Source organism: Lepidochelys olivacea (genome assembly GCF_965140295.1).
Source record: "Lepidochelys olivacea isolate rLepOli2 genome assembly, chromosome: 25".
NCBI lineage: Eukaryota > Metazoa > Chordata > Testudines > Cheloniidae > Lepidochelys > Lepidochelys olivacea.
In genome coordinates, this window is record NC_140435.1 from 19,337,257 (window position 1) to 19,358,066 (window position 20,810).

A 20,810-nucleotide genomic window follows, 5' to 3' on the forward strand; every position below is an offset into this window, starting at 1 on the left:
ATCTTAAGTGATCACTCTCCTTACAATGTGTATGGTAACACCCATTGTTTCATGTTCTCTGTGTATATAAATCTCCCCACTGTATTTTCCACTGAATGCATCCGATGAAGTTAGCTGTAGCTCACGAAAGCTTATACTCAAATAAGTTTGTTAGTCTCTAAGGTGCCACAAGTACTCCTTTTCTTAAATATGGGAGATCAGAATTGCACAGTATTCTAGATGAGGGGTCTCTTTGTACCATCTTATACAATGGTAATAACACTTCTTTGTCTCTACTGGAAATACCTTGCCTGCTGCATCCTAGGGTTGCATTTGCCTTTTTCACAGTGATGCAGACAGTGGATAAGATGCACATGCAGACAGTGGATAAGATTTTCAAGCTTAGGTGATTTACAGTTAGGCACCTAAATAATCTCTTACACTTAAAGAAGTGGCCTGATTTTTAGATGGGTTGAATGCCCCCAGCTCTCTGTGAAGGGCACATTTTGGCCAGAGTATTGAAAGCCAAATAAATGTCTCCGCTTTTCACTGGCACTTGAAAATGAAACCCAGAAACCATGGCACCATCTAAATCTTTGGGGTAGACCAAGGAAAGTCAAATATTCAAGGCACCAGTCCTTACATACAACAGCTAGTCAGATCCAGAAGAGCAGTGTTTTTATCGATCAGATAAGTAGAACAGTTGGCACTGGTAATGCAGTAGCAGCAAGAGCCTCTAGTCCAGTGGTCTCCAAAGTGGGGTGTGCACACCCCAGGGGTGCGCAACACCATCCCTGGGGGTGCGCGGTAGGAGGAGCACCGCCGAAGGAGTGCTGCCGACACGGCGGCAGCCGTGCTCCTGGACCTTTGATTCTTCGGTGGCATGCCGGCGGCAGGTGTTTTTTTAAAAATTTCCCTAGAGCTGGCCCTGGGGGTGCGTGATCCAAAAAGTTTGGAGACCATTGCTCTAGTCTATCACTCAAAACCAGCCCAAGATGCTAATGGCCACAAGTTGTTTCCTTTTTGAGGACTGCCTATTGGCCCATATGAAGTGAATTGGAAGTCTCAGTGCGGGCGATAGCAAACAGATGTCCAGATCACAAGCTGGCTCTGGCTGTCCTACACCTGCCTTTACAGACACCTATACAGCCTATTATCAGGCTGTTCTATAGTTAGAAATGAGTCTTCAGTCTCCAGGGCTGTACACACCAGCTCTAAATTCACTTAAAACAAAGAACTCAGGGAGAGCTGCTGACTTTTAAAATCAATATTTTATTTTACTTGAATGTGCAAATAAATATAAAAAAACTACATTCAAAGAGCTGGCAAAGCAATTACAAGCCCCAAAGCAAAGATCCTTCAAAAAAATGGAAGAACAAACTTTCTTTAATCAATTTCATGCTAGAAGATAGACAGTGTTCAAATGCTGAAATCTCAAATGTTAGCAGGCCGCTCTCAAACACATTGGCACCACCCACTTGTTTCATTCACATCATTTGCTACTATCACATTTGAGACAATAGTGCTGTAAATGATGAAATTCTCACTTAATCCATTCAGATTATAAATTAAGGTTTACAAAATAAGGATGCGTAAAAATACCTGAAGTACACTTAAAAATGTTGGGGAGACTGACCAGGGTCCATGCGTGTATTAGCCTTACGCACCCTGGGAGACTTGGAATCAATTGCATTTTAAGCCACAAGTTGCAAGCTACTTTCTAGTAAACATTTGTCTGTATCACAAAACCATAACAAAATTTGGCACAGTTGGTCATCTCTGCTTGGGACAGCAGAGTGTTGAACAGGACTGAGGTGTGTTTGTAGAGCTGTGTAGAGGCAAAAGAGATGTTGCACTAGTCAGATCTATCCTAACCTTTTACAGAGCTCCATCCCTTACCTAAAACAAGCCAAGGGCTTTGAAAAAACCTTCATATAATTCCTGCCACTGGCATCAGTTGAGCCCTGGACAATAAGAATTTGGGTTCATGGTACAAAGCGCACTGCTGGCAATGGATGTGCATGTAGCCACAAATGCCAAATGGTCAGCCTTGCTGTCTCCCATTCACAGATTATCTTGCAAAAAAGAAACAACTGGTACAGTTTTAGGTCAAATGTGCACAAATGGCCCATTTCTTCTGCTGTCAAGGGAGACAACTGCGAAACCAAATGCAGTACAGTGGGGTAAACATAGCACGACTCCGATAGGCTGCTACTTGGGTCCAGCAGAAATTATAACCATAAAAACCAAACCACAGAAACAAACACATTTGGGGGTCCAATTCCCCCTCCACCCCCACAAATGTCCAGGAGTCCTCGGAGTCAGGGCTGAAAAGAAGCTAGATTTGCCTCATGACACAATGTATTTTACACAGGATTATGTGATATTCCCAGGCTCCTGCAATACACAAGTGAAGTCAGGATGGGGTTGCAGGGCTGTCTTGACTCTGAACTTTCTGGTTCTTTTGCTAGATTTAAGTCAGAAGATGAATGTAGAGTTTTGTGTGGTTCAGAGCCCGGTGGGTGGGTGGTTTGTTTTTTTTGGCAGAGTTCAGGAAGAGGTACAGAACGTGTCAATGGAATAGCTTGTCTACACTGCTTATGCCTGGACAGAATCCTCCCATGAATACACATTTCTGTGTGTCACTGCAAAAGAGAGCATCTGTACAGACATCAGCAAAAGAGCAGTATCTAGGAAACCCTCCAAGCCAATACAAACATGCTTTAAGAGCTCCATCTACTGATCCACTTTGTAAGTGTTACTATCCCAGCAGTACTAAGATATGTGTCTGCAACACAGAGTCTCCAGAGGCTGTCCATCAGCATGCAAAACACAAACAAAAACCCAGACCTCCTCATGGATTTTATTCCAGCTTCAAGCAGTTCCTGAAATGAGAAGGCAGGATATTGCAGTGTGACACAGTTTTATAAAGATCAACAAGGGATCCAATACAGAATTCTCTGCGGAGGCAGAGAATGTGCCTGGGCTCACTTGCTCAGCAATGCAGCCCATGGAGCCATTTCTGATTAGCGCCTGCTCTGAAACTCTTAGCCAATCTAGCTGTTTTAAAATTCGAGGGTCTCATTTCCCTCCCTTGAGGTCTCAAGATTTGGCATTTCCCCACCACAGCAGCAGTAACGCACGTGGCATTCATAGCTTCATTAGTCTGAACAGATAACGCAACTGAGTCCCTGCACCCATGGCAAAGCCACTGCTCTGGGCCCACTGGCCCTGAGGGGTTATATTAAGAAGTTCTGCAGACTAAGGCATGGCATGAAATGCAGAGGGACATGAAACATTAAACACTTCAAAAAGATGAGGCAGCTGCCAGGGTCAGCTCTAGCACCCATCGTGCTCTACACTGACTAGAGCATGCAGCCCCCTCAGCCACCCCTGCAAGCAGCCAGGCCAGCTTGCCCTGTTCCTCCAACGCAGCAGCCTTTGGCAGCTCTTCTGGAGCTGAGCACTTGGCACCACCCAAGTAGACAGCCCACCTTGCTCAGCCTTTCCCACTCCGGCTGACTTGTGGTAGGCCTGATGATAGAAAGCTACTATACAGAGTGGCAATGCTAAGAGCCCTCTTCCAGGAATGGCTTTAGCGCTCTTCACAATGACATGGCCTGGAGGATTACACTGCAAGGAGACAATTCTATGCCATATGGAAAATACATCATAACTCAAAGTAAAATGCTGTTTGGATAAATATCATTAATACATACATTGCATTCCCACCACTATTCTCAGAGTAAAAGTGTTTTGCCGGCAAAGCTCCTGCTTGGCATGGTCATGTGGATGAGTCTCTGCTCATGGTGAGGCCGGACGGCGACTGTACTGGACTCTGTATCTATTCACGGGGACCCCATGGACATTCACTGTCTCACAAGTTGTTTTGCATGGGACCATGTCCTCGTCCTCATCGCCCATTAGCCAGTCTTGAACCAGTTCTGCTGCCTCCACAGTAACATTCTCTTCTAGCCACCTGCTGTGCCACTCATCAAACTGTTGGTGGTGCTTGAGCAGAACCATGGGCTGCACCTGAGATAAGGACAGTAAAGGTCACTGAAAGGCTCATAGGGGAGAAGGTTAAATCTTCAGCTCTCTGGACACTTGAGACATTCATGCTTTAAAACAACCAGAGGAGCACATATCCCTTGTACCTGCTTCTAGAGGCCTCTGCTTCTTACATGGAACTATCCTCCTGTGCAACTTGCATGGTAAAGCTATGGCTAGTAAACTAAGGTATACAGCATTTACCAGTTCCTCTGCTATTTCAGCCAGCGTGGAGATGTAACTCCAGGGAGCAGTCTGTAGGAATTCAGCCATGAGACTCCTGTCACTGCAGGTGTCGCAGCTGAAGTTCCCCATCTCTGCCAGTGCCTGAGTTGTTGAGAGAATAACAGGACATGCACCTGCTTAGCTCGGGAGAGAGTCCCCCGCCTGTACATGTAATCCTCAGAGTTCATGATGAACATCATTTTGTGGGTGTTGAGCCTAAACCTGCAGTCCATGTTGCATGCACTCTCCACCCCGATCAGCCTCTTCCAGGAACTCTTCACTTCACTCCGCAGAGCTCTCACTTGCTTGCATTGCCACTTGCGGAATTTTTTAAGGTTCCTAGGACGAAACCAAGTATTATGAAGTAATTTAAAATCCCTGGCTATTCAGCTTCCACCCTCCTAGTCACCAAAGATCAGAGCGTGAAATTCACATTCCTATGCCTGGCTCTTCCCAGGAACTTTGCTTCCAGACCATCCCCCTTACCCCCAAGGTTGGCATACTTTTGTGATGAAGTGCAGAAGGGACTAGGCCATAAATTCCCCCCCAAAAGAGGGACTGCTTAGAAGACAGTCCCACTCTCTCCTCCTTACTGTACACTTAATATTGTGTGAAAACCTGACTGCTGCCCTAAAAGCCCTTGTGCAGAGCGCCACACACTGGTTATAAACCTGCAACCCAGTGGGTCTGTATTTCCCTGGAACAGTGTGTACAGTATATTGGTTTTGAGGTGCTAGGGATGGAAAGTGCAAAAGAAATAAAATTTTAAGGGACTCTTTCACACAGGATTAGAATCAAAATAATCTCAACACACAGGGCAGCAGCAGAACCAGCTGTCGTGGGCAAGACACCAGGGAAAGGGGAGAGCTCACCTTTGCAGAAAGACCGGTTTCAGTAAGAAGCCATCGTTCTGGTTGTTTGGGACGCCCTCCACCCCAACGTACTGTTCCATGTAGTTAGCCAAGTGCTATACAAGAAAGACCGTTTCCAAGTCATATCTCCCCAGCCAGAATAAACTCAGTTGCCTTAATAGGATATTTCCAGACTGCTTTTAAAGCTGCCTGTACCTAACCCAACCACCCTGAGCCAATCTGCGTTTAAATCCACTTCTGTATCAGCAGCCTCTACATCAAGGACACACAGTCCTCCACATGCTCTACCCCAAGTACACTCATTGTCCTGGGAAAGCCTGTCCCACAATTTGGAGTGAAATGGAAGGGAACATTCCTGGCAGCCTCCTTTGTCAGTGGCACAGAGGTGACTCCATAGTCCTTGCAGCTTAATTACCTGAACCTCCATAGGGTCTTCTGTTTGGGTCTCTTCTGTATCTAGTAGCTCGATGGTCATTATCACCTGCCCTTTCCTCTGAAGAAACATTACCTGTAATGAAGTGAGACACAAAGGATGTCACCTGGAGCCTCCAGAGCTCGGCAGGAGCCCAGATCAGTGTGCTGAATTTTCATGGAAATTCCACTGAACACAACAGATTGGAGAAGAGGTGAATATACAACATGGCACCCTGATGCTTGACCACACAGAAACCTAGGCTCAGTTCTTGCTACCACTTTCTCCGTTCCTCTACATTGTGTCCTTGGGGATTTCAATGCCACCTTTATGCAGACGTTCTTTCCAACTCTCAAGCTCTGCCCTGCCCCACTCACCCTGGGTGTTCCCTCCTTCTGTGAAACCTGCTCCTCTTGCCTGCCCCATCACCCTTGGCACAGTAACTCCTCAAACTCAATACATCAAAACAAAGCTCCATCCTTCCTTCCCGTCGTCCTCCTGACCCTTCGCCCTCCAAGACTGCTAGTTGCACCACTCCCCTCCTCACCACCCTGATGTTATATTGGACTTCTCTCGCATTTGCTCATGCCTGTCCAAACTGTTGCCAAATGCTGCCTGTCCTTCCTCTACAAGACTTTCCTCTTAATTCGATCCTTATTGCTAGAACCACTCTCCAAAGCTTTGGTTTTCACCTGCACTGGCTACTATAACCACCATCTCCTCCCTCTGCCTCCCCACCAGTCCCCCTGGAACCAACCTCCTGGGCCTTCTGCAAAGATGCCCTAAGACTCCATCCTTCCACATTCAAATCCTTCCTTGAAACTCACTGTCCATAAAGCCTCTGAACTCTAACCCTAGCACTGAAACTCACCACACACTTTTGGACTTGCCTAGGTCTGAGTGCAGCCAGCATTCATGCTGTGCCTAAAGGGCAGAAGCCCTCTCCTTTCAGCTCTCTTTGCCCACTGCCCTGTCAGGAAAGAGCTTTGTCTCTTTATTTGCCTTCAAAGTGCCACATGCCCCTATGGAACTATCTGAAAAGTAATATATTCACTCAAAGGCTTCCTGCATGTCTGAATAAGAGCAAACTCTGATGGGCGCTTGATCACAGCCTCCTTGGCTTGGAGCTACAAAGATAGGATAACTCCCCAGCTGCCTGATCCAAGAGATAAATTAAACTCCCTTGTCCCTAAGTAACAGGATTCATCTAATCTCTTGGGAGCTAGGCTATCAGGAGAGCATCAGACTGCTGCTGTCTGGACCACCCCAGTCTGGTTCCCCTCTGCTTTGGGTAATTCCTCTGAAGCAAGCTCTCACCTTGAAGCAGTTCTCATCTGCCATGCAGCGCTCAGCCTTCCACTGATAGCTGGTCTCCTTGGCTGCCCGGACACACCTGGAGGACAGGTTGCCTCCAGCAGCACCTCGCTTTCTCTCACTTAAGTAGAGCTCTACAACCTTCAGGCAGATATCATCACTCACAAGATGGTGAAGCTGTTATCAAGAGAAAAAGGGGTCAGCAAGTTTCCACCAAGAGTGTGACATACACTGGTGCAACCCACACTGCTCCCTTACATCTGCCCCCCTCCCATTTTGCAATGAATGTAACAGAGGGAGCAAGAGGCAGTCAAGTCTTAAGCACTTGTTTAAACATCTAATTGCTAAACTGGTAACGGAGAGCTTGATAATGTAGTTAGTGTGAATCGTCTAACACAACTCCTAATCCAAGCATCCAAATGGCTTTGGTGGGGACAGTCAAGTGTCATCAGCAGAGAAATCAATGAGAGGTGTAGTCGTAAGTTAACTGGCCACAGGAATTTCCGTTCACAAACTGCATTTTCTCCTGATTTTACCAATAGTCGTTTCCTTTCACTATTTCCTCAGCCTTTTTCCCATCACCTTAACGGTTGTGTAAACACCTCAGGAGAAATCTTGGCTTCTTATGTTTGCAGGATACCTTGTAACCCTAATGCAAACTTTGTAATCAAAGAGGGAATACTGAAACGTACAGAAGCTGCAAGTCCACAGGCCTAGATTTTCAAATGCCAATTCCTTTAAACTGCGATACCCAGGGTTTTTAAGCTATGGAGAGAAGGGGAGGGAAACAAAGAGTTGAATGCCTGTCTCACCAGGAGATACATTCCAAGTGTCACTCTAAGGTTAAGCTCCTCTTCACCTTTACTCTGACCTTTGCTAACTCTCTCATACACACTGAGAGACCTGTTTATCAATAGGACAAGGAAGGGCTGTCCACCAACTGCACCATGGAAGCACTAAGAGATGATTTGAGAGATGATTACCTGGCGGACAATATTCTGCACCAGCTTGTCCATGGTGAAGCCAATGTAGGCGTGGATAGTGAACATCTCCCTCAGAGTGTCCTCATACTGTGTGGGGTCAATATTCCCATCCAGCAAACTTCTCACCATATCCAAGAATGCTGGGTAGTATTCCTCCAACTCCACCTCACCTGGGCAGGAGAAGAAAGCAGTCACTGCACACAAGAGGCAGAGGGTGGCCCCGAGGCAGGGGACAGAAGAGATAACTGTGCTCTAGATCTAGGACATTTGGCAGCAAGAATATTTTTAGACATAAGCAATACACTTCAAGTGTAGCACCAACCACATCCTTCCAGATGCCACTGACAGCATACGGAAGACCCCATGAGAACAGTGTCACTATCTGAAATTGTCATTGGGGCAGTGCCTGATTCAACTCTCATACATGTGTCTGTATTTTAAATGTGAGCAACAAACTCCAAGACTCTTTGTAACAGTATTTTCTCATGTTCTAGAAATACCCATATAGAAGACATAAGGTATATATCGTACAACAGCCAATGGGCTTGTAGAGGTGTAAATGAACAAAGATGTGTCCCTTGGCTTGTAAGTTATCCCCTAACTATCCTGGTTAATACATGCAGGTAACATTAGTTATGAATCCATAATTCTCAGACACTGGAGAGGTCTCAGTTATCTCTATTCCTCATATTCATGCCAGCTGGTCCCAGTCACTACAAGTGGCCTCTGCTTAAGGCACTCAGAACGCAAACAGCAAAATAATTCCCAGACTGCAGAATGCTCTTACTTGGTTGTTTCAATCTCAGTTCCATGGCTGGATCATTGGACTTTTCTTTCCTTCCCTCACAGAGGAGTTTCTCCCTCTCCTTTTCAGTCCGATACTCTAGAAGCTGCTTCTGAGCTTGACGATAAATCTTTAAGAGCCTTGAGCAGAGAGTCTGGTGAAGGCGGAGGAAGAAATACCAATTATTATTGGCAAAGAACAGACTATACACATCGTCCAGAGGTTTGTGAGACTCAGCCACAGCGGCATCACAGAACCCGGCTTTCTCCTCCAGAGGGCTGCTCAGCGGCCCTGGCACCTGTTTCTTTCGTAGCTCAGGAGCATCCAGGGTCTGTCCCTGGTGGTTTTCTCTGTCCTCATCAGTTGACTCTTCAGAAACACTGTGGTCAGGGAGCGGAGAGAAAAACAGCTCTGGTACGAAGTGATGGACTATTTGCCGAATGGTGGCTTGATCTTCCTTCTGGATAGTGGGCTGTCGTTTCACATAGTAGCTAATGAGTGAAGCTGCATCTTCCAGAATCTGTTTATCCTCATAGATGAAGATGAGGTGAGGCTCGTTCGTGGTGGCACTTCTCCCCTCTGAATGCTGCTCCTGATGCTATAATCGAGGGACAAACAAGTAAGATCCTTCTAATCCATTCCTGCGAGCCATTCCCGCCACAACACACACACAAAATCAGCCAAGTGTTGATGGCTAGGCTGGGGGTCAAGTGAGGAAAGGGGATATTTATGGGATTACATATGCTAATTCTCTTACATTTTTTATCTACAAGTTATATATATTTTCGAGCATTCTTCTCACCCACTCTTGTCATCTTAAATTATAAGCTTTTCAGGGTAGGGATGGTATCTTCCTCGATGTTTGTACAGCGCTTCCCACAACAGGGACCCAATTCTGATCTGAACTTCTGGGCATTACCGTAATACAGAACAATATAAACAGACATGATTGATTGTTTGCTAACATATACACCTCATCGTAGACGCTCTCAATCTCATTCAGCAAACTCTTGGAGCGCAGGGCTTTGGTGTCATTTTGTTTGAAGTTGACGGCCTGGTGGTCAAGGGACTTTAAGTACGCCTTCTCATACTGCTCCCGCCAGATCTTGTTGAAGCCCTGCTGGGCTTCCCGCCATTCCTCCTCTTTTGCTTTTAACCTGCATAATGCAGAACAGACCATTTGAAAACCATACCACAGAAATTCACACACGTTTTAAAAGCAGCCTGCTGAGGCACAGCAAGACTTTCAGTATTCCCAGGGGAAAAGAAAAAAAAAGACAAGACTTTGGTAAATAGTCGTGGCTGTGAATATACAACATTTAAAAAACCTCTTAAGTGACAGAAACTCAGGCAATCCACAGTAGAGATGCCAACACCTTAACTCTGCCCTCCTTTTTCTGGAACAATTTTCTCAGGTCCTAGGAGATCTCCACCTAACCGTCTCTGTCTTACATACAAGGATTCCACGTGACCAGCCAGAAATGCTGGGAAGTGGAAATGGCTCAGAAATGAGGGGCAGAGCTAAATTTTCCTCAGGCACTAAAGAAGCTGTCACAGAGCAGGGTCCAGGAACAGTGGGTGCTGTGTGAAGATGCCATAGATGGCTGTTGTCCCAAGTTGCTGGCTGCCAGAAGCCAGGATTCAGAACAGGAGATTTGGCAGTTGGGGATAAGGAAGTTAAGAGCCTATGCACCAGGGAGAGAACAATTGGAGGGTGGGACTGATTTTCTCTCTTTTTAAAATACATGTTGAATAGATTAATTTTAATTGTAATTTTAAAGGGAAAAACAACATGAGATGCGCACGCCTAGCAAGCAGAGGCTCTTTGGAGAAAAATGGCAAGAAAAACCTCCTGTTAAAAATACAAGTTGAGATTATATGGCACTAGTTACGTAACAGTCAATGGACCTGTAACAGTGCTGCCCCACATGCAGAGATCACCTCTAACAACAACACACCCTTGGAATCCAACATGATTAATTCATGCATTGGTTCTCAGTGAAGATTAATCCATAAAGAGGTTTTTCTGTTCTAACTGGACAAAAACAATTAGAATTTTCAAAAAAAGGCCTGCCCCCCACCCCCACTATTCTAAAGTCTCATTCAAAATGACGTCCAATTAACCTCATATTTTCAAAAAATAAAATCCTCCCTTCCTCTGAGTTGGACTAAGACATTTTAATGCAGAAAGGAACTTTTCTCAGCAAGCCAGTGATGAGCATAACCATAACAATGGAGCCACTCTCATGGCTCCATTACAGAGCAATACAGTGTGCAAATGTGAAGAATTCACCAGGGTGGGGGTGACACAGTTGATTGCCATGCACTAGAAACGATGTATTACAGAACCTGTATTATAGACTGAATTTAAAAAAAACTTTACATGTTAATACCAAAGGTATCTGAAACCTTTTACCCAATTACTTAGCCTTTCAATTAAACTATACGCATTTTTTATATCATGCCTCCTACAAAGAGAGAATCTGAAAAAAGTTTAATTTGAAAATGTATTTTTCAATGTTCACATTAATACAAAAAGCCATCTGAGGAGAAAGCCTAGCTGAAACCAAACAATGGCAAAGCCCCACAGAACTAAAGGAATAGCTTGGTTTACTTATAAAATGAATGAAAAACCAATTTAACAATTTTCATGGCAGGAGAAGCAGCGATCTTGTTACAGTTATCCCCATATTACACAATCATCACAAAGTTTGTGGCTATTTTCTGCTGAAACATACACACTGTTACTGCAAGAGCAACAGTGCATTGTCATAATTTGTATTGTTAAAGCTGTTCTCAGATGGAGCTAAGAGTCGGCTAATATCTTTGTGACCTATTATACTGAAGTGATTTTTTAAAGATATTCCATTAATTGCTCACCTCTGGCCTGGGCTAGAGTCCAAAGAGATGAAAATAGGTAATTAACTTCTGAAACAACAAGCTTTCAAAGACTACATTGGCTAATTAGATAGAAATGATAAGTGAACCCAAGAAAGAGTTTGAAACCCAAGAAAGTTTACCTTTTTAAAACTACGGGGACCGCAGTAACCGGATTTTTTTTAAGACTCTCAATGATTTCTGGCGCTTTATCACCATAGATACGGTAGATGGCTCTGCGCTGGATAACTTCCGATGTTCCTCCCAAGCAATCATCCAATCGGAATTTCTCCTGATCCTCTTGAGACATCCGAGACAGCTTTTTCTGAACACTCTCCAACACGCGTATTGTGGCCAGATTGGTTTCCAAGACAACATCCAACTGTTAAAGTTCACAAATGAAACAACAGCGTAAGAAAGGATTCAGCAGCTGGTCTCTGCTCTCTTCTCCTTTGCTCAGATCTGTACTTCTATTTCAATGTCCACTGGCTGGGGATCAGGGGCTTCAGTGAGGATTCTCCAACAGTACTCTCAATTGTAGAATTGACCCCCAGATTTCCCTACGGGCTATTTTGTGCTGCATTTGCCCTTGGCAAAGCAGGATGCTATGATGCAGTTGACATCATATCTGGTTTAGAGAGAGACTGTGCTTAGAAATAAAATCCTCTACACCAAAAGCAACATTTAAAGATACAGCACATGCAAGAGTACCAGCAGGCACACCTCCAAGCCCGGCATGAAAAGGAGGGTATGTAAAGCTCTTGAAACCTTTTCCTCCCCTGATACACACAGTGGCATTATGGTGTTCGTGCCTCCTCCCCCCAGTCTGGAGAAGTACAGAGCAATCACCACTACTGGGGAGAAGTGGTGAAAGGGTTAACTTTGGAGAAAAGCAGCCTTGGGAAAGCAAACCCACACTAAAGCTAAAGTAAAAAGAAGGGGAGGGGCTGACACAGCAAGAAGAGCCTAACTCTAATAAATTGAGCCCTGCTCGGATACAAAATTTATATCTGCGTCTGATCCGTGATCTACAAAATTGATCTGTGGATATCCACTTCTGCAGATATCAAGTGGATATCAACAGATTTACAAGCCTTTAGATATAAAATTTGGATCTGTATCTATCCATGAGCCACAAAAATAGTCCACGGATATCTATGGATTTTCAGGGCTTTACTAATAAAGCATTCAGCATCTGGCTATTGACTATAAATAAGGCTCAGATTTTGTCACAGATATTTTTAGTAAAAATCATGGACAGATCACGAGCAATAAACAAAAATTCATGGAAGCCCATGACTTGTCCGTGATTTTACTAAAAATATCTGTGAAAATGGGAAGGGAGGGGGTCCAGCACCCACAGTGGCTGGGGGCTCTGGGATACCCCCACTGCCCTTCATGGCTGGGCTGCAGCGGGGAAGCCCCTTCACCGCCTGCCACAGGTAGGCCACTACAGGTGGTCCCCTTGCCGCTTGGGGAGCTGGGAAATCTGGGGGCCCCTGCTGCCCACCAGCTAGGAGCTGCTGGGGGCCCGTTGCCAGCAGTGGCTGAGAACTGTGGGGCTGCCTACTGACAGCTCCAGCCCCAGGGAAGAAAATGTCACAGAGGTCTCTGGAAGTCACGGTTTCTGTGACTTCCATGACATAATCGTAGCCTTAACTCTAAATAATTTCAAGGCTCTTGATCACATGAACAGGAGACCAAGTTGCAAAGTTCTAAGTTGAACAGCAGAACTACCTCAAACCGTTCGTCCTCACAGCGATGCAGCTGTTCCTCATAGGGCGTCTTCTTTGAGCTGACAAATGTAGAGTCTTCAGACCAGGATGGAAATGAGACCCAAGTGTCATTTAATACCTACAACAGAGTCAAACACAGCAGTCTACAGTGTCCTATGAAAAAGGACCTGTTCCTGAGGACCTGATAGGACCTCTACAGGGGAAAATATAAAGTAGTATATTAACATTGTTTCTATCAGCAGGCAGCCAGCTAGGTATTTTTGCCAATGATCTGTGCCAGAATTTTAAAACGTCAGCGTTGACCATTTCTCAGACATTGTGCATGTGAATAGTTGCACCCAGACATTGTTCAAAAGGTGTCTAAGGTGTCCTTTGCTGCTGTTTCATAAGGAGGAAGAGATGTTTGTCTATAATAGTCAGCTACTGGTGATAATGGAGACAAACATGCCAGTGCCAAGGAGGGTTGCTCTATTAAACCCAACTCCCTCTTTCTGCCAGGATGCTCTGACTCAGAATACTCCTTTATAACAAAGGGCAGCAAGTGCTTCACAAACCTACAGGTTTCACTTTCCCTATCACTAGGGCCCTACCAAATTCATGGTCCATTTTGGTCAATTTCATGGTCACAGGATTTTAAAAGTTGTAAATTTCATGATTTCAGCTATTTAAATCTGAAATTTCACAGTATTGTAATTGTAGGGGTCCTGACCCAAAAAGGAGTGTGTAGGGGGGTAGGGAGGGTTGTGGTACTGCTACCCTTACTTCTGGCAGCGGTGCTGCCTTCAGAGCCAGGCAGCTGGAGAGCGGCAGCTGCCGGCTGGGAGCCCAGCTCTGAAGGCAGAGCCATCGCCAGCAGCAGCGCCGAAGTAAGGGTGGCCTGGTCTGGTGTTGCTACCCTTACTTCTGCGCTGCTGCCTGCAGAGCTGGGCCCACCGTCAGCAGCTGCCCAGTTCTGACGGCAGCAGAGCAGAAACGAAGGTGGCTCGGTGGGGTATTGGCGCTTTACTTCTGCGCTGCTGCTGGCGGGGCGCTGCCTTCAAACCTGGGCACCTGGCCAGCACCCGCCACTCTCTGGCCACCCAGCGCTGAAGGCAGCGTGGAAGTAAGGATAGCAATACCATGACCCCCACCTGAAATAACCTTGTGACCCCCATGCAACTCCCTTTTGGGTCAGGACCCCCAATTTGAGATACACTGGTCTACCCCATGAAATCCATATAGTATCAGGTAAAAGCACACAATACCAGAGTTCACGGTCTGTGACGTGTTTTTAATGGCCATGAATTTGGTAGGGCCCCACCGATCACTGAACACAGCCAACTTTGAATGACCCCATACTAGAATTGCACCCTGCTTACAAAGGATTTTTTTTTAGGCTTTGACTCAAAATTTGCTTTTTGATGACTCACTGGCCTACTATGCTACAAAGTCTGTGTACATGCCTGATGCTGAAAAACTCATTTTATACTGTGAAATAAAACTTCTCCCCCATTCCTGCTGCCCCTTCTACCTATCACCAAGGACAAGGTATGGGTCCACGCACAAAGTTGTACCAGTTTAATGAAAGGTGTGATTTTATACTGATTCAGTTAAAAAAGAGCAACTTTATGTGTGGCATTTTTATCTCCATATAAACCTGATTTATATCAGTTTAGTTCAGATTAGCAAATTTACAGGTGCAACCTAAACGGACAGAAGCAGTCTTTAACCAGTATAAGAGCCTACATACAAAAGCTGCACCAGTTTAAACAAAGTGATTTAAGTTAAATTGGTGCAGTGTTCATGTTTCAGAGAAACCCTAAATCATCATAAGAAATCAGTATGTGGAGGGTCCTGACTAGCCTGCTTTGGAAAAGGCTATCATTGCAGACTGGGGATTCAATGGTATTAAGCTTGGAGTACCTCCTTGCAAATGGCTGTTCTTCCGCTGCATTTTGGCTGCTGATAGGTTTTTGGAAGAGCCCGGTAACTCGACCCTATGCGTTTGCAGGAAGCATAATCAATTTCCCGACTCATTCCATCCCCAGATCGGTCACTCAGCGGAGAAGCAAATGAAAGCTCTTTCACTCCAAGGAAGGATTTGAACTGTGCAAAGAGTTCTGGGAATTTCCTTAAAAAATGAACAAACATACGTAAGTAATTATATTTCACATCATCACATTCTGTCTGTTTTGTCCATTAAGTATTAATTACTTTGGTTCTTCACTATCTCTTATATTTCATGCAGACCATGGTCAAAACTAAACTGAAAACTAGGACTTTCCTGACATAGCCCTAAGAACTCCCTCCACCATAATGTTATATGCTTCAATCAATCATTCTGCTTAAGGCTCTTTTCAACCATCCTCTTGGTGGAGGGCTAGCGAGAACTCCCTTCAGAGTCCCATCAATACCACTCCTTAACCTGCTGAAGGAGTCTTTGTTCGTTGCCATGAGAGCCCTCCAAGAGAAGTGAGAGTGTAACAGCTCAATTGGCCTCCATCAGATACTACTTCCGCTATTTGGCTGTTTTACAGAATTGTTCTAAGACTTTACGGACTAAAAGTTGTGTCAGATTTTATTTCTCCTCTATCTGAATGATTGCTAAAATTTTGGCATTGCTAACCCAGAAGAAACCTTTGACTTCATAAGGTTTTAATGTTGAAGCATGAGAGAAAAAGTGATATAGCAAATGTTTAAAAACTACACCCTACATGTCACTGGAAAGACAAGTTCACTTACCCTAAAAATGGGGTGACTAGCTGGAGAAGCTCTGAGCCTGACACTAGCTCCTGATTGAAGAGTGCGATACAGCGGAGGAAGTTCTCATACACTTCCTGACTCTTCAGTACCCTGCGCACCTGGCAGAGGGAGGGCAAATAAAAACTGTCATATCATTTGTATACTAGCTTTATTTTTATGTTGATATCTTAAAGGGTCTAAGCCTTTTTGCACAGAGCCAATAAATGCATACACTCATCGGAGCCTCAGAAACAGCATGCATACAGAAATGCCCCGTTACAAACAGTAATTTAGTAACAGGATTTACGCTACGAGGTCCACAATTGCTGAGAAGCAGAGAAATCAAATGCTTGAAAGAAAAACACACACAAGAAGATACTAGTATGCGTTTCCCTCAGGGTCCTCCAAAACTCCTCCATTTGTTAGGAAACTGTTAATTAACGGACTCTACTATACCCTAGAGGGAGTCATAGAATACCAGTCAATTGCTACCTAGCCTATTGAAAGCAAGACCATGCAACAGGATGGGGCCAGATCACTGACCTTATCGAAGAAAGAAAACTCCTGCAACGTTCCATATTTTCCCACTGTCGCAACTGACAGATCTTTGGTACCTCGCAGTTTCATTTTCTTCTGTTGAAAAGGTTCGATACTTTTACTTCAATGGTTTTGATTCAAATACCAGCAATTTACATTTTACTACCCCTTGCTCTGAGCCTTTATTCCCCAAAATGACAAACTAGCTTTGCCACATCACACCTTCCATGGAGGTCTGTATCAATGACCCCCAGCAAAAACAAAACAGGTTCGCATGACAGGTAAATGATAGGGTATAATCCTGCAGGAAACAGCAATTTATTCAAGGGGAGAGGCCCAATTCTGCCCTTCTATCAAGTCCTCATTTTCCTGATACTTAGCACTTATATATAACTTTATGTTGTATCAAGGGACAATGCACTTGTCCAAACAGTTTTCAACTTCCCTTTGTTAAGTGTCTTCAACACCATTTCCCTTCCTCCCCCGCTCCCCATTTTCTATTTAAAAAATAAGAGTTATTTTATTTTCCCTTCGTGTTTGGCACTAGTCCTTTAAGAGGAAAGAGGACAGTGCACCTGTGACTTGTCAACTGACTCCTAATGGGATTTTACGAGAGAGCACATGCGCCGTATCAATGGGGGGGAATGCCTGAGGACAGACAGAGAGAAGGCAGTTGAGAGCTGCCTGGGAATCAGGAGACTGAAGGTGGTGTCTGGGCAAAGTTGCATAAAGAAAGAATTTCTCTACAGACTCTCCATAGCAAGAGGGTGAAACTGTCAGGAAACTAGTGGAGAAACGAGCCTGATGATGTTCCTGCACCAGAGAGTGATGGGCACAGAAGGGTGGAGAGAGCTGAAGGCTGAGTGCAGTGGAGGGAGATGCCTGCCGGCTCTCTGGGGTCGGGAGTTGAAGCCAGAGAAGGCTGAGGCATGGTGATATGCTGGAACTGTACTGGTGAGGTGAGTGTGGTGAGAGATTCTAAGGATAAGAACATAAGAACAGCCATACTGGGTCAGACCAATGGTCCATCTAGCCCAGTATCCTGTCTTCCAACAGTGGCCAATGCTAGATGCTTCAGAGGGAGCGAACAGGGCAATTACTGAGTGATCCATCCCCTTATGTTCAGTCGCAGCATCTGGCAGTCAGAGGTTTGGGGGCACCCAAAGCATGGGGTTGTATCCCTAATCATCTTGGCTAATAGCCATTGATGGACCTATCCTCCACGAACTGATCTAATTCTTTTTTGAATCAAGTTATACTTCTGGCTTTCACATCCCCTGGCAATGAGTTCCACAGGGCAATGAGCTTGACTGTGCGTTGTGTGAAGTACTTCCTTTTCTTTTAAACTTGCTACCTATTAATTTCATTGTGTGACCCCTAGTTTTTGTATTGCATGAAAGGGTAAATAACACTTCCCTATTCATTTTCTTCACACCAGTCATGATTTTATAGACCTCTATCCCATCCCCCACTAAGTTGTCTCTCTTCTAAATTGAACAGTCACAGACTTTTTAATCTAGCCTTGTATGGAAGTTGTTCCACACCCCTTACCATTTTTGCTGCCCCTCTCTGTACCTTTTCCAATTTCAGTACATCTTTTTTGAGATGGGGCAACCAGAACTGCATATAGTGTTCAAAATGTGGGCATACCATAGATTTATATAGTGGCATTATGACATTTCCTATCTTACTATCTATCCCCTTCCTAATGGTTCCTAGCATTATATTAGCTTTTAACCGCCACTGTACACCGCGTGATGTTTTCAGAGAACTATCCACAAATGACTCCCAAAATCTCATTCTTGAGTGGTAAAGGTAATCTAGAACCCATCATTTTGTATGTATAGTTAAGATTATTTTTCCCTAGGTGCGCTACTTTGTGCTTATCAGCACTAAATTTCATCAGCCATTTTGTTGTCCAGTTACTCAGTTTTATATGATCCCCCTCTAACTCTCTGCAGTCAGCTTTGGACTTAACTATCTTGAGTAATTTTGTACCATCTGCAAACTTTGTCAACTCACTGTTCACCTCTTTTTCCAGATCATTTAGTAATGTGTTGAACAACACTGGTCACAGTAAAGATCCTTTGGGAACCCCGATATCTAACGCTCTCCATTATGAAAACTCACCATTTATTCTGATCCTTTGTTTCTTATCTTTTAACCAATTATTGATCCATGAGAGGACCTTCCCTCTTATCCCATGACAATTTACTCTGCTTTAAAGCCTTTGGCGAGGGACCTGGTCAAAGGCTTTCTAAAAGTCTAAGTACATTATATCAACTGAATTACCCTTGTCCACATGCTTGTTGACCCCCTCAAAGAATTCTAATAGATTGGTGAGGCATGATTTCCCTTTACAAAACCCATGTTGACTCTTCCTCACCATATTGTCTTTACCTGTGTGTGAGAATTCTGTTCTTTACTATCATTTCACCCAATCTGCTGGTAACTGAAGTTAGGCTTACGAGGCTTTAATTACCTGGATTGTATCTGGAATTTTTTTTAAAAAATCAGTGTAACATGAGCTAGCCTCCAGTCATCTGGTCCAGAGGCTGATTTAAGCAATAGAGTACATACCACAGTTAGTAGTTCTGCAATTTCATATTTGAGTTCCTTCAGAACTCTTCGGTGAATACCATCTGGTCCTGGTGACTTATTACTGTTTAATCTAGCAATTTGTTCCACAACCTCCTCTACTGACACCTCAGTCTGGGACAGTTCCTCAAGCTTTGTCACCTAAAAAGAAAGGCTTAAGTGTGGGAATCTCCCTCACATCCTCTGCAGTGAACACTGGTACAAATAATTCATTTAGTGTCTCCGCAATGGCCTTGTCTTCCTTGAGTGCTCCTTTAGCACCTTAATTGTCCAGTGGCTCCACTGATTGGCAGATTTCCTGTTTCTGATTTACTTTAAAAAAAACCTGCTGTCAGTTTTTGAATCTTTTGCTAGTTGCTCTTCAAATTCTTTTTTGGTCTGCCTAATTATACTTTACCCTTGACTTTACAGAGTTTAACACCTTTCCATTTTCCTAACTAGGTTTTGACTTCCAGTTTTTAAAGAATGCCTTTTTGCCTCTATCCGCTTCTTTTACTCAGTTGTTTACCACCCATGGTGGCAGTTTTTGATCCCTTTTTTTTTTTTTTTTTTAAATGGGCTATGCATTAGGTTTGAGTCTTTATTATGCTGGTTTAAAATAACTTCCATGCAGTTTGCAGGCATTTCACTCTTCTGGCTGTTTCTTTTAATTTCCATTTAACTAGCTTCCTCATGTTTATGTAGTTCCCTTATTTGAAGTTAAATGCTGCCATGGTGAGTTTCTTTGGCATTTTATCCCCCTACAAGGATGTTAAATTTCATTACATTGTGGTCACTATTACTGAGTGGCTCAGATATATTCACCTCTTGAACCAGATCCTGCATTCCATATAGGATTAACTGAAAAATTGCCTCACCTCTTGCGGGTTCCAAGACTGGCTGCTCCAGGAAGCAGTCATTTAATGTGTCTCAAAATTTTATTTCTGTATCCTCTTCCAAGGTGACAGATACCCAGTCAATATGAGGACAGTTGAAATAGTCCATTATTATTGTATCTTCTGCCTTTGTAAGCCTCTCTAATCCCTCTGGGCACTTCATAGTCACCATCACCATCCTGGTCAGGTGGCTGGTAATATATTCCTACTCTTACAATGCAAGCATGAAATTTCTATCCAGAGAGATTCTTTTGGTCTACTTAATGTACTGTCCGGACTATGGCTGTCGGACTTTTGTTATGATTTATGTATACAGGACTTTTGTAATTAACCCTGAAAGGGCTAAATATACTTAAGGACTATTTCTGGGGACTCTGACAGGAAAACTGAGGCATCCATGCATATCATACCATGGCCTGGCACTGGGGAGCACCCAGGTGAGGCTGCCCTATGACATGCACTTAGTAGAATTTGAAAGTTGAGAGCAATTATCTCATACAACACAGGTTACAGCAATGCCTAAGTATGAAAATAGTACACATTTCTGTTTGCAGCAAGATACCTTTGCTGGGCTGGGAACAGGACGCAGCAGTAGTGGTCTGGATCGCTTTTTACTATGTTCCAGATTTTTTTCATGATCTGTTTTCTGGACCCTGTTTATTTCACATGGCCCATTTCCTGTGAACTAAATTAAAGACAATGCTTTCAGTTTGCCCTTATTAGTTCCACAGAAAGAGAACCCCATTTACAAGAACAGAATAGAGGACATGAGATTTCACTAAGTGAGTTAACTAAAAAAAGAAATAGTGAGAGCATAATTCAAACACTGATAGTCAGTTTCTCTATA

General features: G+C 44.1%; 1 protein-coding gene across 3 annotated transcripts in view; it reads right to left on the reverse strand.

The window, feature by feature from the left end:
* Nucleotides 1-1,231: 1,231 nt before the first annotated feature.
* The window catches only part of SIN3B (SIN3 transcription regulator family member B), a gene marked incomplete at its 5' end in the record, with an annotated part of 30,585 nt that continues 11,006 nt past the window's right edge, over nucleotides 1,232-20,810 (reverse strand). Inside the window, 15 exons of one of the 3 annotated variants that reach the window (XR_014709638.1) lie at nucleotides 1,232-2,864; nucleotides 3,699-4,014; nucleotides 4,389-4,593; nucleotides 5,127-5,221; nucleotides 5,542-5,634; nucleotides 6,856-7,029; nucleotides 7,836-8,005; nucleotides 8,623-9,217; nucleotides 9,593-9,776; nucleotides 11,640-11,878; nucleotides 13,234-13,350; nucleotides 15,135-15,342; nucleotides 15,954-16,072; nucleotides 16,497-16,586; nucleotides 20,526-20,648. Coding sequence is in view for 2 of the 3 variants with exons in the window: in XM_084614594.1 (XP_084470720.1) it covers nucleotides 3,784-4,014; nucleotides 4,389-4,593; nucleotides 5,127-5,221; nucleotides 5,542-5,634; nucleotides 6,856-7,029; nucleotides 7,836-8,005; nucleotides 8,623-9,217; nucleotides 9,593-9,776; nucleotides 11,640-11,878; nucleotides 13,234-13,350; nucleotides 15,135-15,342; nucleotides 15,954-16,072; nucleotides 16,497-16,586; nucleotides 19,071-19,229; nucleotides 20,526-20,648 (2,802 nt within the window). Of the gene's footprint in view, nucleotides 4,015-4,388; nucleotides 4,594-5,126; nucleotides 5,222-5,541; nucleotides 5,635-6,855; nucleotides 7,030-7,835; nucleotides 8,006-8,622; nucleotides 9,218-9,592; nucleotides 9,777-11,639; nucleotides 11,879-13,233; nucleotides 13,351-15,134; nucleotides 15,343-15,953; nucleotides 16,073-16,496; nucleotides 16,587-19,070; nucleotides 19,230-20,525; nucleotides 20,649-20,810 lie in introns of all 3 variants that reach the window. The other 2 variants (XM_084614594.1, XM_084614593.1) reach the window with 2 other exon arrangements.